Source organism: Mastomys coucha, unplaced genomic scaffold, assembly GCF_008632895.1.
Source record: "Mastomys coucha isolate ucsf_1 unplaced genomic scaffold, UCSF_Mcou_1 pScaffold14, whole genome shotgun sequence".
Classification (NCBI taxonomy): domain Eukaryota; kingdom Metazoa; phylum Chordata; class Mammalia; order Rodentia; family Muridae; genus Mastomys; species Mastomys coucha.
In genome coordinates, this window is record NW_022196896.1 from 11,496,138 (window position 1) to 11,511,706 (window position 15,569).

Sequence of the window (15,569 nt, forward strand, 5' to 3'; positions counted from 1 at the left end):
TCAGAAATCCACCTGCCTCTGCCTCCCAAGTGCTGGGATTAAAGGCATGCACCACCACTGCCTGGCCATAAAAAATATTTTTTAAAGCAAGTGGGTATACATATAAATATTTATAGAATAAAGTCCTTTCCTTGGATTCAAGATCAGGAAAATCTATGAATAACCATTAACGTATTAGAACAGGAAATTATGACTATCTCAATACATGGTAAAAATTAATTTGATCAACTAGGCAAATATTCATGCTGAAAAACTGGAAATGGGATACTTAGTATGGTAATTGCCTAGAAGAAATCAATTATATAATGAAAAACCCATACCACACTTCAAAATGCATGCTAAAATTGAAATGGTATTGAACTAAACTAGTAATGGTATAACAATGCTGTCACAAGGGCCATAGGACGTGATACTGAAGGTCGGGTGAATGTGTTTTAGAGATGAAAAGACGATTTAAGTAGGAAAGTCACATTTATAAATTAAACACTTATCTGCATAGGTTGCTATATAACAGAAAGTAAGCAAACACACCAAAATGTTACACATTTTATGGTTATGAAATACATATGAAATACACCAAAATGTTACACATTTTCTGGCTATGACATACATATAAAACCAATGCTCCTTTGAGCTAATAATAATAATAGCCTGCTGCAATTTTGTTTTCAGTGCTCGGAATTAATCTCAGGGTCTTATGCATTTTACCAATAACCATATAGCATTAGACTATACAATATGTAATTTAAAGAAAGCTATGTTTAAATTTAGCAAGAAACCTAAGGAATCTATGTAATAAAAAACAGCAAAAACTTAAGTAACATGAACTAAGACTCATTAGGGAAAATACCTGTCTCAAATATAAATCTATAAACATAATATATCCACAGAGGCTATGGCTCTAAACTTTAAAATTCCATAAATTTAACTCTAAAATTTCATTTATTTAAGTACAATCCATATCAAACAGCCTTTTAATGGATGTTGGCTAGTTTATTCTAAAATTTGTAGAAATGTATAAAGACCCAATTTTAGCTAGCATAACTCAAATTACATCAATAAAAAAATGATGTTACAAATTTTATATATACATAGAGTCTAGTGCATAGGTGCTCTAACTTATTGTCAATATTGTTCATTCATTTCTATGTATAATATTTCTTATAAATAAAGTTAAGATTTTTTTTAGAAGCAAAAGAGAATAGTTCATGGCCATTTTAAAAATGATACAAAATGGTGGATTATTGCATTATGGTGAATAGAGCTACTAACAACACTCTTGTTCTTGATGTTACTATAATACCCTTAAAGTTATATCACAAATTTTTGTGTTTGTTGTAAAGATTTGATGTCTGAAGTAAGGTTACACATTGTAATATTGTTAAATGCAATAAGCACTATCCTAAACTTTAACGATTTTGATTATAAATATACCACAGAAGTGAAGACAATGCACAAAGGAAGTGAAGGTATTTGTAACTCACAAGTACATTTATTTCTTCACATAGAAATTAATAAAAAATTCCAAAATAAAATGAACTTACATTGAAAATAGGCATTTTCCAGTAAGCCTAATAGCCAGAGATATAAACAGGTGGATATTTTCAGGATGGAAGGGGAACACATAAGTTAAAGAAAATTCAAATTGATCACATTTTTGGGCAAACATTTTAAAACAGTTTTTACAATGATGAAGCGAACTAGTTGACACAAAGTAGATTTGTATGTTTAGGAATTTCAAATCATAAATGTGCAGCAAACATGTCTGCATAGAAAATTACAAAATATTTCATTTATTTAATATGCAAAGCCAAGAAGACAGGATTTTTTAGGAAACTACATACTTTCAAAAACCTGTTTTCAAAAGAGCAAGATATTGAAAAACTCAACATACTGCTTAATGGTAATAGTGAAACAAGACTTTTGGCTTAAGCTTTTGCAGCTAGCACTAGAGTATTTTCTTTCATTATTTACAGGTATATTTCAAATCTTTTTTATAATCCAGTAGTTTTTTTTTTAAAGGAAAGCCTTTACAATACTGTTTACAACATCATATCTGAATGTTCTACCCCTTGAGTCAAGAATGCTTTGTTACCATGTAACAAAAACAAAACATGGAATCCTCTTGGTATGTGAGGCTGATGTAAGATGGAAACCCCAGGCGCAGCCTTTGCAGCAATTTTTTGTGTGTGTGTGTGTGTCTGACCTATTCTCTTTCTACTGTAATTGTACAATTACACAATTGTATTGTACAATTGTATTGATTCCTAGTATACTTATAAGTTTAATACATCTTTGTCTGTCTACTTCTGGCTTCCAAATAGTTATCTATTTTATAAACTAAAACACGTTTACAACTTTGGAAAATTTTGGAAATAACCCATGAATTATAAATCCGAGCAACATTTGAAAAGGATTTTTCTTTTTTTAAAGTGAAAACCAAAACACATCTGACCTCTATCAAGAGATTCGTGGCTTATCCTGAGAGGCAAAAGTGTAAAAGAGCTTTCAGGTACTGTCTGACTTAACTCTTCTAGTGTCCTCCACCAAGACCCTGCTCTAGACTACAGGACAAGCTAGGGGACTCGGAGTCCCGCCCCGAAAGCCCCGCCCCCATAGGGCCGCCCAGAAGCTCCGCCCTCTCGGAAGCTCAACCCCTAGAGCCACGCCCCGCGTTGGCCTTTCGGAGGCGGGGCTTGGGGGCGGCGGCGAGAGCTGTCATCCCTGGCAGAGCTCGCGAGTTTTTCTCTTAGCCCGTAGGTCCCCGGCGGAGGCAGGGTCCCACACCTGGTGAGCAGTGGCGAGGTCCGGGAGCTGAGGCCCACAGGGACTCCGCAGCTAAGGCCTGCGCGCTCGCCCGTCAGCCAATCGCGGGCCGCCTGCCTGCGGCGCCCTTTGACCCCACGCCCCGGGCCTCCAGGAATCCAGTCCCGCTCAGCCCAGCCGCCCGGTTCCGCGCCGGTCCCCGCCTCTAGGTTCGTGTCCGCCCCGCGTCCGAGCCCGCCCTTGCCGGTCAGGCTGCTCGAGTTTGCCCAGAGGTGGTTCATCACCCCTCGGTCCTGAGCCCCGAACCTGTGAGTGGAGGCCCCTGGCAGTCGCCCGGCCGTCTCCTCGCCCAGCTTACGACCCCGAAGGCCTCCAGGACAAGTGCGTCCTCGGAGGTCTTTGTTCGTTCTCCTTCAACCGGCTGGGCTCTGCGTCGTCGTCCACTGTCCTTCTAGGGTGGCCGGGTTCTTTTCTGTTTGCGCAGGAACAAGTTAGCGAGTAAGGGCGCTTCAAACTTTCGTTTCGTTGTTGTCAAGGACTTACGGATTACAGAGTGGGAGAAGTACTAAACACGAATTACAAGGAGGCTTCCGTGAGCGCTGTTGAGAGTCTGTGTGAGCTGAAACTGGTTGGTCTGATCACGTTGCAGCATGTAGGCTGAAGCTAGAAAGAAAAAAAATGCAAAATTACTCTAGGTTTTGGTGAAACTATTTCACGTTAGTTACACTTACAAAGCGGCTGCTCTTACTCCTATAATGAGTAATGAGTATGTGATCAGAAAATAAACACAGTGAGCTAGCTGCCTTCTCCTTAAGAGTGAGCCACAGTGCAAGACGGAGGTGAAAAAAGTCATGCCTTCAGGCCGCTTAGTGCAGGGTGGAGCCAGTATTGTATTTTGCCTTTGTAAGGTGCTCAGCGTTAGGGTAGTCAGCTTTTTACTAGCCCAAAAGCTTGGAAAAAGTTCTATGCTCAGTTTCATCACCTGTAACATGAAGTTCTGCTTCATAGACGGTTGTGAATTTAAAAATGGAAAATGAGGTTATGCTGGACTGAACATCTGTACAAAAGATAATCCGCGCTTGCAGTGAAACCTACTTGAGCAAGATTCTGAAAGTTTCAGATGTGTGTTCTTAGCATTAGCTTTATTCTAACTCTAGGTACTTCCTCTAGCATAACATTAGAAGAAAATAGCATCAACACACACACACACACCAGGAGGAATCTTTATAATTTAATTATAACTTTAAAATGGAATCTGACTTTTTCTGAGTTATACAATATGAGCAAGTACATTTAAAATAACCCACAACATTCTGCTTCTGGGTTATTTAGACCTCTTAGCGGCTTGAGTATGTAATACTATTTATTTGAAATTATTTGACTTTCACATTAACTGACATTTTAAAAGATTAAAATCAACAAACATAAAATTAAACAGGTGGATATTTTCAGGATGGAGAGACATCAGGAAGAGAATGCGGACTTTTGCTTTGACTTGAACCTTGAATGGTATTTTAAAGAATATGGCATATGCTGTATTTATTTGTCTTCTGCAGAAAGGTCTAAGGGTCAAACCTAGGACCCAAGGAATTGTTCATGCTACACATATGTTCTAACTACTGAACTTCATGCTCAATCCCATATGTTGGGTTGGTTGTATTTCATCTATCCATAAATTAATTGATAGACAGAGCTACAATATGTATCCCTGGCTAGCCTGGCATTTACAGGGTGGCCTGGAAACTCATAGAGATCTGCCAGCCTCTATTTCACAGATTCTAGGATTAAACTGTGTCAACATATCCACCCCCCACTTGCAAGTTCTGGATTATTTTCATGCTACCTATATTTTCTTCATTTTCCTCATAAATAATCGCTCATGGCTAATAACTACTTAGTAATACATTGTTAGATGTGAAATAAGCCTTCATCCTGACAAGAACCCTATGTGTGAGATAACTGGAGCAGATAAAAGGATAGAAATGTCAGGCTAGACAAGGAAAGATAGAAATGTGGACTTCTTATAACTATAGAGCTCCAAAAATGTTTAAATAATAATTTTTACTTATGTGAAAATTTCATGTGTATTCGTATCTCCATTTTACCTACCCACTACTCCCCACTCCAACATTGCCCAGAATTTGGTCATCACACATTCCAGCTTTTTGTCCTCTATAATTAATTCATTGATTTCTATTTACTACTGCACAAGAACTAATGGATGTGGGGTCATCCCTTATAATATGAGCAACCTAAGGGTGGCCACACCCCCAAGAATATGTGACTCTGCTTCTCTCCAAGCAGTACATCGAGTACTGGTTGTACTCAGCTGGATTTGGGGCCTTGGGAGAGCACCGCTCCATGCTGGAATTTTTACTTCTCTTGTTCTTGTGTAGTTCGTCATAGTTATATGAGTTCATATATGAACCAGCCAGGTCATGTCCGGAGGATAGCATTTCAAAGCACTTCTCTCCATCCTCTAGCTGTTAAGTTCTCGCTATTCTTCTTCAGCACTGTTCCATATTCCAGTGTTGTAGGGGCAGGATGGTGGTAGAGACGTGCCATCTACAGCTAAGTACTCTCAGTCGTTTATTCTCAGTAACTTGAACAGTAAGGAGTCTCATTAACTACTGTCAACTGCAATAGGCGCTTTTCTGACTTAGAGTAACATAAAGCAGTGGATATAAAAAAATATTTAGAAGTATAAACACACACACATACACATACCACCTTCACTGTTTTTTTTATGTTTCTTCCCTCATTTACTTTAAATCTGGAATAATAGTTGGTGATTAAGTTAAATACTTCTTTTTTATTTTCTATTGCCAAAATTACCTTGCATTCACCACACAACAAGTTTATATGAAAACAAAAAAGTTCACATTAATAAAGAGTCTTGGTGAGCTATCCAGCCTCACACAAGTGCATCATTAGCACATTTCTCAAATTCCAACCTTAATTGTTTTTCTTTTGTATATCCTGGCCAGTCTTATTTCACCAGCATACTGAGTTAGCATTTCTAAAGTTAAGCCTATAGTTGCTATACATCAAAATCGATAGTTCTTCCTTATTCATTCTTTCATTCATTCTCTCTGTTTGTTATTTCAGCATTCACTACCAATGCTTAATTACTTATAAAATACTTAACCCCAAACACACAGTTCTTTTTTAAGAGTTATATTTTAAATTTAGAAGACAAAAGAAATTACTATGTTTTCTCACTAACAGATAAGCGACTATATATGCTTTAGTCATATTTCCATTTTGTGTTTTATTAAAATAGTCAAGATCATATCTTTAAATATATTTTTTCTGCATCATGTCTTGTCAAAATTAAACATCTTCTTTAATCAAAGGGAAGGAAGTATATGTTATTACATTTATAGTTTGGAAAAATTCAGGACAGCAAGTTATAGCAGCAAACCAAAGTGGTTATAATCTTCCATCACCGCTGTCCAATGAATAGACCTGTCACATTCCCACAGCAGAGCGTTCACTTCCTGGTGTTATGCTGTGCTGAGCTTGAAGAACTATATAGAACTGATCCTTTCTGAAATAGCAGAGGTTATGTTCAGGTCTCATACGCACTCTATACTTGCCTAGTGGCATTCTCTTTTTTCTTCCATTAAAGCAACTTTTCACCATTAAAAAAAGTTGCCAAAATAGTGAAAACAATTCAATTCTTATATTTTTCTTGCAGTTTTAATCATATCTACAATATAATTATATTGAGTTATTATATATATCCACAGCTGTCTCTAAGAAAGTTGAATAGATTGGTTAGGAATTTCCTGAGAACCAAAATTCATCACTGTTTAAGATTATATGAGAAATTGAATACAACTTACATGTTTCCTCCAGTGAGTTTTTAATCATCACTAGATGATAAATCACTATCAGTGTTGTCAAAATAGTCAATATTCTGTGTTTAGAGAATAATGACATGAAAAAAAATCTGTACATCATTGCCATGGATTTAAATGTCTTTGTCAGTAGGCTTCAGTGGGTACTTGAATCATGGATATGGAACTCCAATTGACTATATACACTCTGTATAGTGGATGAGTATGTATATATATGTATGCACACATGTATGTGCATGTGTCAGCTCTCTGGGGAGGGATCCTGCCTGGTAGTGTCTAGATGATGAATTCTCTGAATGGGTAGAGCTCAGGAGAGCAAACCAACTCACAGCACCATATTCATTCATGAATATGTATACAGTTGAATTTTGTGATGCCTTTAAGAAACATGAAATGAGGCCATTTGCAGGGAAATTGAGGTATTTTGAAAGTATTAAATGATGTAACTCTGTTCAAAAATCATACATTCTCTCTCATGCATATCTTTTAAGGTATCCTTGTTTGTATGTATGTATGTAAAGAGGTAGGAAATGGATATAGGTTACGGAACGTCAGAGAAAAACTCAGGGGTGGAAAAGATGTTGAAGTAGGAGGTAAGTCCCAGGATAGTAGGACTCAGGAAGCATGAGAGTGGAAAGGAAGCTGGGGTGTCAGGGATGCAAGAGGCTGGAACAGGGGCTGGGGGACAAGAAAGGAAGAGATCGACTAAAATCAAATCTGCTTGAAAGTGCCATCAGGAAACCTAAAACAGTAATGAAAAATTTAAAACTTTTGATAAAAGTTTGAGAAAAATATTCATGATGATGGATGGAGACATCATCTCCAACTGAGTCTGCCTTTTAAAAGTGTTGAATTAGGGGTTACATTTCTGCCTCCTGGGTTTTGGGGGACACAGTCATTCAGTGATAAATCTTTGTTGCAGAGCCAGGGTTTTTGCTCACTATTGTCATCAAGATTTTTTTCTGATTCTATCCCATTAACAAATAAAATTTAAAATGCATAAATTATTCCCTTGTAATATTTATCTTTTTTATCTTAAGGATCATTTTTCTAAATCTTGTCACTGGACTTTAATATTTTTATTTAAATGACTCAGAAGTATTTTCTTTCATTAACTGCTATTTAAAAATTATCCATGTATATTAATTCCTCACTTTGTATATTCTATATATACAATATTTATTCACATAATGAAAATATATTTCATTTTATTAAACAGATTTCTATAGGTTTTTTTTGACTAAGTATTATTGGCATATACTTATATTTCCCAGTCAGTACTTCTTATATATATGTGTTTGCTGTGTGTGTATGTGTGAATCTGTGAGTGTCTCTGTCTGCATGTCTTTTATTTGACAGTATTTAATAATTATTATAGTACATTTTATTTTGTAAATGTAATAACTGTATTTTAGTTATCATTTTAAATACCTTAGAAAACATTGCTGATATCAATTACTAATGAGTCTTTTCTCAATGAATTACAGCAAAACATTTACTAGTTTGGAGTTTAAAGTATGTCATCATGGCAAAATTTCGAAGAAGGACCTGCATCATTTTGTCACTTTTTATCCTATTTATTTTTTCTCTGATGATGGGCTTAAAGATGCTGTGGCCAAACGCAGCATCCTTTGGACCTCCTTTTGCACTTGACCTCCTTCCCGAACTCCGTCCACTAAATGCCCACTTGGTAAACAAAGCTGACTTCCAAAGGAGTGATAGAGTCAACATGGAAACAAATACCAAGGATGTAAAAGGCGCTGGCATGACTGTGCTGCCACCCAAAGCCTCTGAGGTGGACCTGGAAGAACTACCTCCTCTGAATTACTTTGTACATGCATTTTATTACAGTTGGTATGGAAATCCACAGTTCGATGGTAAATATATACATTGGAATCATCCAGTCCTGGAACACTGGGACCCTAGAATAGCCAAGAACTATCCACAAGGGCAGCATAGTCCTCCAGACGACATTGGCTCCAGCTTTTATCCTGAGTTGGGAAGTTACAGCTCTCGAGACCCTTCTGTCATAGAAACTCACATGAGACAAATGCGCTCAGCCTCAATTGGTTAGTAATTATTTCATTTCATTTGTATGCACATAAATAATTTGAGTGGACAATTAGATCATTAATGAGTATCATTCTTTTATTAATTACAGTCTTAGCTAACACCCCTTGATTAAACTGCATGTGTGTCCTATCCATGTTTTTTGTTGTTGTTCGGTGTTTGCTGCAGTTGTTTTGTTTTTGTTGATTTTTGGAGTACTGGGAATTGAACTAATGAATTCACATGTACTAGGCAGCCCCTCTACCCTCTATGTCTGGGATATAGCTTCCTTTGTCCTGTATTATGAGATAGGACCTTTAAGGACTGAAGCCTGGTCCTCCTGTTTTAGCCCTTCAGGTAGCTGAGTTTATGGCCCTACCCTATCAGACCTATGTTATAGATGTTTTAAAGTTGAGATAACTACTTTTTAATAGCTTTTAACATATTTTGTTTAATTGATAAATTTTGAAATTTTTAGGTGTACAAATTTATTTTCAATTGAATTCACAATTTTATTAACAACTTACATAAAATATGAAGAATTGTCTTATCTTTTAAAATATCAGTACACCCATGAAATAAAATATCTCTGTAATCCAAAAGGCTTCATGCATGGTAGAACATGCCTGCCATTCTAGTGCTTGGAAGGCTTAGAGCAAAAGGTCGTGAGTTCAAGTGCAGCTGAACCTTGTCCTCTGATCTCAGTTTGTCATCATCATCATTGCCCTATTTACTGCCGACCCTGACACCACTCCGCAACTGCATCTGATTTCTGTCACTGGCAAGTGCTTGTGGTTGTTCCTTTATGACAGCAGAATGAGTTAGCTATCCTGTTTGCTTGTCTTATTTTACATAGCACAGTAGTTTGTGATTTGCCTATGTTGTTAAGAATATTGGTTTTAGTCATTTTTACAGGGGATTACACTTCATTATATGATTGAGGGTGTTTGCTTCTTCAGCCATGCACTGGACATTCCACTGTGTTTTTGCTTTTCTGTAGCATACAACTAGGCTTTGTGACTTTACCTCCCCTCCCCCATTTCAAAACCTTTGTCAATTGTATAATGTAATACGGTTTTTAATGTTCCACTTTGCCTTTCCATGTGCCCTTTTTATGCTTCTGTCCTCATCTTTTATATACCTTATCTGACATTGAATATCTGTAGTCTCTTTTGGCCTAATACATACAGTCTTTGTTCTTATTTTATTGCTTAATTTGCTGGAGCTTTGCAGTGTGTGCTTTTAACATAACTGGTGAAAAGTGACCAGTTATTCTCTTCTCACCAATGCCCCTCATTCAGCTCTGTCCTTTGTGTGATTTCAAGGTACATGGCTTTAGATAATCATAAAATCCTATAATGACAATATCTAATCTGGTGCCTGAGAAATGGTTTAGAATCTCTAGGGCCAGTGTCAGAAGATTTCACATAGCCAGGGCTGTTTCATTTTTGAGTTCCACTAACAAAGCCTGAAGCTTTATTTCTTGTGTCCTTTTCACTGTGCTTGCTTGTATTTTCTTCATTAGTCTTTGAAACATGCTGTTTGAGCTCAGGAAGAAGGTAGGTTCTTGACTGACATTGCTTTGTCTTTGCTGTTGAGAATGCTGATGCTGGCTCGCTTAAATATCTGTATAAAGGGCAGCAGAGACATGTGATCATTGAGAGCCAGGGCTTCAGACTGCTGCTTCCCAGAGCTGCTTCACTCCTTCCAGGCATTCTCAAGGAAACTGACTTCCGGGATCACGTAACTAGCGTAATCATCGTAATCATCCTTCTACTCTGACCTTCCTTCTTATGGAGTAGGTCTTTGTCTTCGTGACATTACTTTTTGCCTAGACTTGATGTTGGTCTGCTATTTCATTAGTAGCTGTTAGAAATGTTTGCATAATTATTATAAATAGAAACTTGGTTTGAACTATGGAAGAATGCATTACTATTAGCATTCACATGCTTTGTGGCTTGTGACATGTACTGCTTCCCTTGTGTATGATTATATTCACTGGTTCTTCTGAGGGGAAATTTTCTTTCCTAGGCTGTATGCTGAGAAACTGTTTATTGTTGCTCTTGATGCTGTTACAAGTTGGGCTAGTGGGCTGCTTAAATGACGATCACTTTCTCCCAGCATTTCTTCTCACTAACATCCTTATCTAGGTGCAGCTCATTTATTCGATAGCTGTAACCTCCCTGGATCCCTAACCACCATCAGTTCTTTATTCTGTTCCATTCTTTGTTATTGTTTGGATAGAGGACAAAGATGGCCTTTTCCCCATCAGCTCTAATGAAAGTGTTGCCTTGGTCAACTATTTAGAATTTGTCTTACTATGATAAAATTTAAGTGTTGAAGTTTAGCTCTCCAGCATTTTACTGGCTAAGAATTTCACCTGTACATTTAACATGTATTAGTCAAATGTATTCTCCGTTCCCTCCCTAATTCCTCCCCTATCCTCCCAACCACCACCACTTTTTGTTTTCAACCTTATGTACTCTGTTTATAAACCTACTCCTTGAGTCCAATTACGGCTGCTCTTATAGGCATGCTAGGACTCTCTACTGGAACATGGGTAACCTCTTAGAGACTGCATCCCTGTAGAAAAGTAACTCTTCCTCCTCCGACAGCCTTAACATTGCCACTAATTCCTCAGCTAATAGAGGTTCTGGATTTTGGCTGACTTGATTTTGAGCCATTTCTTATCTTGATTTCTTAATTTGCACAAGCTTTCCTTTATGCAACATTATTATTTCTTCCCCTATAGTAAAGTATGTATTAATTCATTGAGATATCCATGCTGTCTCTCTACTACACCATTTTTATATTTGAAGCTTTGAAGTATTTGTCTTAAGTATTTTCTCCATAGTTAATCATTTCTTTGCAGGTTGGTGTTTCGAATACCTATATTGTACTTTCTTAGCATAGAAATAAGTAGATACTATAGGGAAACACTCCAGTCATTTTGCTTTTGTAAAATCTTGTAAGTGATATTTATGTATAAAAACAGCATATAGATGGCTATAGAAGTTTTATTCATAATTGCCAAAATTTTAAAAAGCTACTAGTGTGTCCTTTAATAAGAAAGTGGATAAACATCCACACAGTGGATATGCAGCAGTAAAAATCTATGATTACTGATTCATAGAAAACATGAAAGACCTAAAATACAAGTAGTTGCACAAATGAGTCTACTTATAGAAAGCTCTGTACCTTGTGATTCAAGCTATATGACATTCTGGCAAAGATAGAATTATAGAGCATGAAAAATCAGTTATTGCTGGAGATAAATGGAAGGGACAAGGGGTAAATAGGCAGAAAGACTAATATTTATAATAAACCAGTCTGTCTGATAATATAAAGGTTAGCTTATAACCATATGTTTTTGTTAAAATCTACCAAACTTCACAACACTAATAAAAGCTGCAGTCATTAGTAATAATAATATGATGATATTGTTCATCAAATATAATAAATAATGCATACGAATGAAAAGTATGAATGTGGAGAGCTGGGGAAGATGGTTGGAATTGTAGGAAATAATATATAGGGACTATGTGCTTTCTTACTGAGAGCCTTCAGTATTCTAAAATGTGTAGTATATTAATTTCAGAAGATACCAGTTGCTTAAAATAGTTCATAAATATTAAATACAGTAACCGGATGACTGCATCATTCTTTTGAGTGTCTTAGAAGTCATGTTGCCAGCTTTTGACACCTGCATCACTATTGATAATGCCTTGTTGCTTTTGTTCTTTGTTATGCTTTCCTTTAGGAGTACTGGCCCTGTCTTGGTACCCACCTGATTCAAGTGATGAGAATGGAGAAGTTACTGATCACTTGGTACCAACTATTTTGGATAAAGCTCATAAATATAATCTGAAGGTATATAATTTATTTTAAAACTATATGTATCATTGCTAATCCTCTTATTCTCATGGTACTAATAATATTTTATGTACTCATTTTAATGAAAATTTGATATATGTATAATTGTTTTAAAATAATACTGATTCTTAAAGGTTTGTTTTAATAATTTAAATTTCAGAACTTATCCAATTATAAGATACTCTTTACTATTTTTCTAACCATGTTTTATACTCATGTATTAGATTCTGTTTTATTTTTAAACAGGGACTCCCTATGTAGCTCTTGCTTAGAACCTATAGACCAGGTTGATTTGGAACTCATAGTAATCCTGCCTTCTGCCTCTAAAGTGCTGTGATTAAAGACATGTACTACTTGTCTACCCTGTACTATGGGTTTTAATAGGAACAGAAGCGGTTGACAGGTTTCTTTGTGAACAGAGTATAGATTAGTGAAATTAATGCCTGAGTATCCCCTAAATACTAAAAACTACTGTGTTTAACAGTATAACCTTACATCTTTATAAAATGGTTAGAAAATTTCTGCCCAATTTTTTGAATTTTAAATTTTATATAGTACATTTTGTCAACGTTCGTCCTATTGTCTGTGAGATCCACCTCCTTTTATCACCCCCTCAGCTCCCCCTGCAACCCTGTTTAATTATCCTGTCAAGTCCATTTCTTGGATGCTCTTGGATGTTTAGCCTTCCCCTGGAGTTTGGTTGACCTACTAGGGTACGTACTCTTAATGTGAACTGACGGCCCTTCTCCCAGAAGCTAATAGTTATGTGTAGGACCTAATGTCCAGCTCCCCTCGCCATGCCTTAATTGTATTCAGCTTGAGCTTGAACAGACCTCATGGGTGCTGACATAACTGCAGTGCATTCATATATATACCTACCCTGTTGCAGCCAGAAAGTACTGTTTCCTTTAGTCATTCTGTGCTTCTGATTTTTGGAGTATTTCTACCTCTTCTTCTGCATTGATCCTTTCTTCTAGTAAAGAGATATGTGATATAGCTGTCCCATGTAAGGCTAAGCATTTTACAGTGTCTTATTCTCTGGATCTTAACCAGTTCACCATATACTGCAGAAACAAATATCTTTAAGGGTTACAGATGAACTAATCTATGGGTATAATAATAAGTCATTAGAAGTTTGGCTTAATATTATACCTACTTAGCAAAATAATAGTAGTAAGTTCTCCTTCAGAGACTGTGGCTTATTTAGCCATAGGTGCTTGGCCCTATAAAGGCCCTAGTATGGGTTTCATCTTAAAGAGTGGGCCTTAAATCAGAAGGTGGTTGGTTCTTTCATGGCATTTATGCTACTATTGTGCCAGTGGCTATGTTTTCTTCAGTCTGGTCATTTTTATAGCTCACAGGGTTCATAGGTGGGGAAGATCAGTGATTTCTTACTTCAACAACTAGTGTGAACAACTTCCAGCACTATTAAAGTTTTCTAGAAGGAACAGTGCTTTCAGTACCAGCTTGATTCTCCATATTATACAACTCAAGATTGTAGCTTCTTTAGTAGTAGAGAGTTATAGTCAAGTGTCTCTCCCCCTCCTCCTCTGCTTTTTCAAGACAGATGTTTTTGGGTAATCTTTCCTGTCCTAAAACTCTCTGTGTATACCAGACTAGCCTTAAACTCACAGAGATCTACCTGCCTCTGCCTCATGAGTCCTGAAACTACAGGTATGCACTAGTGCCATCACCACCTGGCTCTGGTTTCTCTTCAGATGAATTTTTGCCTGTACATCTCTCTTTTTTTTTTCTTTTTGTTTTTTTTTTTGCCTGTACATCTCTTATATTTACCTTTTGTCTTGTTTTTGTAACTAATATTTAAAGTTAATGTGGTGGTAGGGGGACCTTAGCTCATTTGTAGTTTTCATGGTGATGCTTTGAATTTAGTAAATTAATATTTAGTAAAATAGTGAATTTTGTGTGATGTAGTATAATTTGAATTTAGTGTAATATCAGATATAAGTTTGCATATAATGTTGAACTAGTATATTCTATTGCTTGGGATTAGAGAATTGTTTTTGTTGTCTGTTTCTTTGTTTTTATCATGAAAGTACACTGTACTTTTTCTGTGTCTATTTATATGATTATGCAAATTCTGTTATGAACCTAATTATGTAATTTCTTACATTGGTTGATTTGTACGCTTTGAACTATCCTTGCATCCTTGGAATGAAGTCAACTTGATTATGAGAGTGAGTGTAAAATTAAGTTTGTCAGTATTTTATGGAAAATGTTTGCATACATATTTAAGAGAAAATTGCATTGTGAATTTCTTTTCTATTGTGGCTTTATTTGCCTTGATTACCAGTTAGTACCAGATTCATAAAATGAGTGTGGTAGCATTTCTTCCTTTCTATTTATGGAATAATTTGAGGAACTGCTATAGGTATAGTAGAATGATGTTAGGAGGCATTTTATTACTAATTATATTATTATTGTGTTCCTAAGCAGAACAGCATTTTGGTTTTCCTCTAGGCCCATGCTTCTGGGCCACACAAGCAATGACAAGCATAGGTTCCATCACATGGCATGGATGTTAAATAGAATTAGAATAGTTGGTTACTTCCACAATGTTTGAGTCATGATTATATGAGTGTATTATATGGTGGCAGATGGCCACCATTGTAGATTGCAAATGGTAACCAGAGTTTATAGCTGGGTGGATTTTTAGCTTTCTCCTCTGGTAGTGTGCAGAATGCCTTCCAGTGCAATGAACATTAGGAGTGAAGGGTGAAGCCTCTACTTAGGCACCATCTCAACTTCTCCATGTTCATTGAACTATGCCAATGTTGTCTTCAGCGAGAATTTTCCACTAAATTTGTTTCAGTGAGCTTTCCAAGATTTTCATTATCTTTTTTTCTTTTTTTTTTTTAGTAGTTCTTTGTCTTCACTAAATTTGTGTTCATCTCATTAATTGAATTCCTTCTTTCACCTAGATGTTCATTCGCAATCTTTTCTAATTCTTTCAGGAGCTTATTCATGTCTTTTTAGACTTTGTTCTGTCTTTTCTTTTTT

The 15,569-nt window shown here is 36.4% G+C and overlaps 1 protein-coding gene across 2 annotated transcripts in view; it reads left to right on the top strand.

The window, feature by feature from the left end:
* Positions 1–2,840: 2,840 nt before the first annotated feature.
* The window catches only part of Manea (mannosidase endo-alpha), a 21,793-nt gene continuing 9,064 nt past the window's right edge, over positions 2,841–15,569 (top strand). Inside the window, exons 1-3 of one of the 2 annotated variants that reach the window (XM_031366472.1) lie at positions 2,841–2,975; positions 8,117–8,698; positions 12,439–12,548. In XM_031366472.1, the coding sequence (XP_031222332.1) occupies positions 8,155–8,698; positions 12,439–12,548 (654 nt within the window). In that variant the 5' untranslated portion in view covers positions 2,841–2,975; positions 8,117–8,154. Of the gene's footprint in view, positions 2,976–3,155; positions 3,265–8,116; positions 8,699–12,438; positions 12,549–15,569 lie in introns of those variants that run through there. The other variant, XM_031366473.1, reaches the window with a different exon arrangement.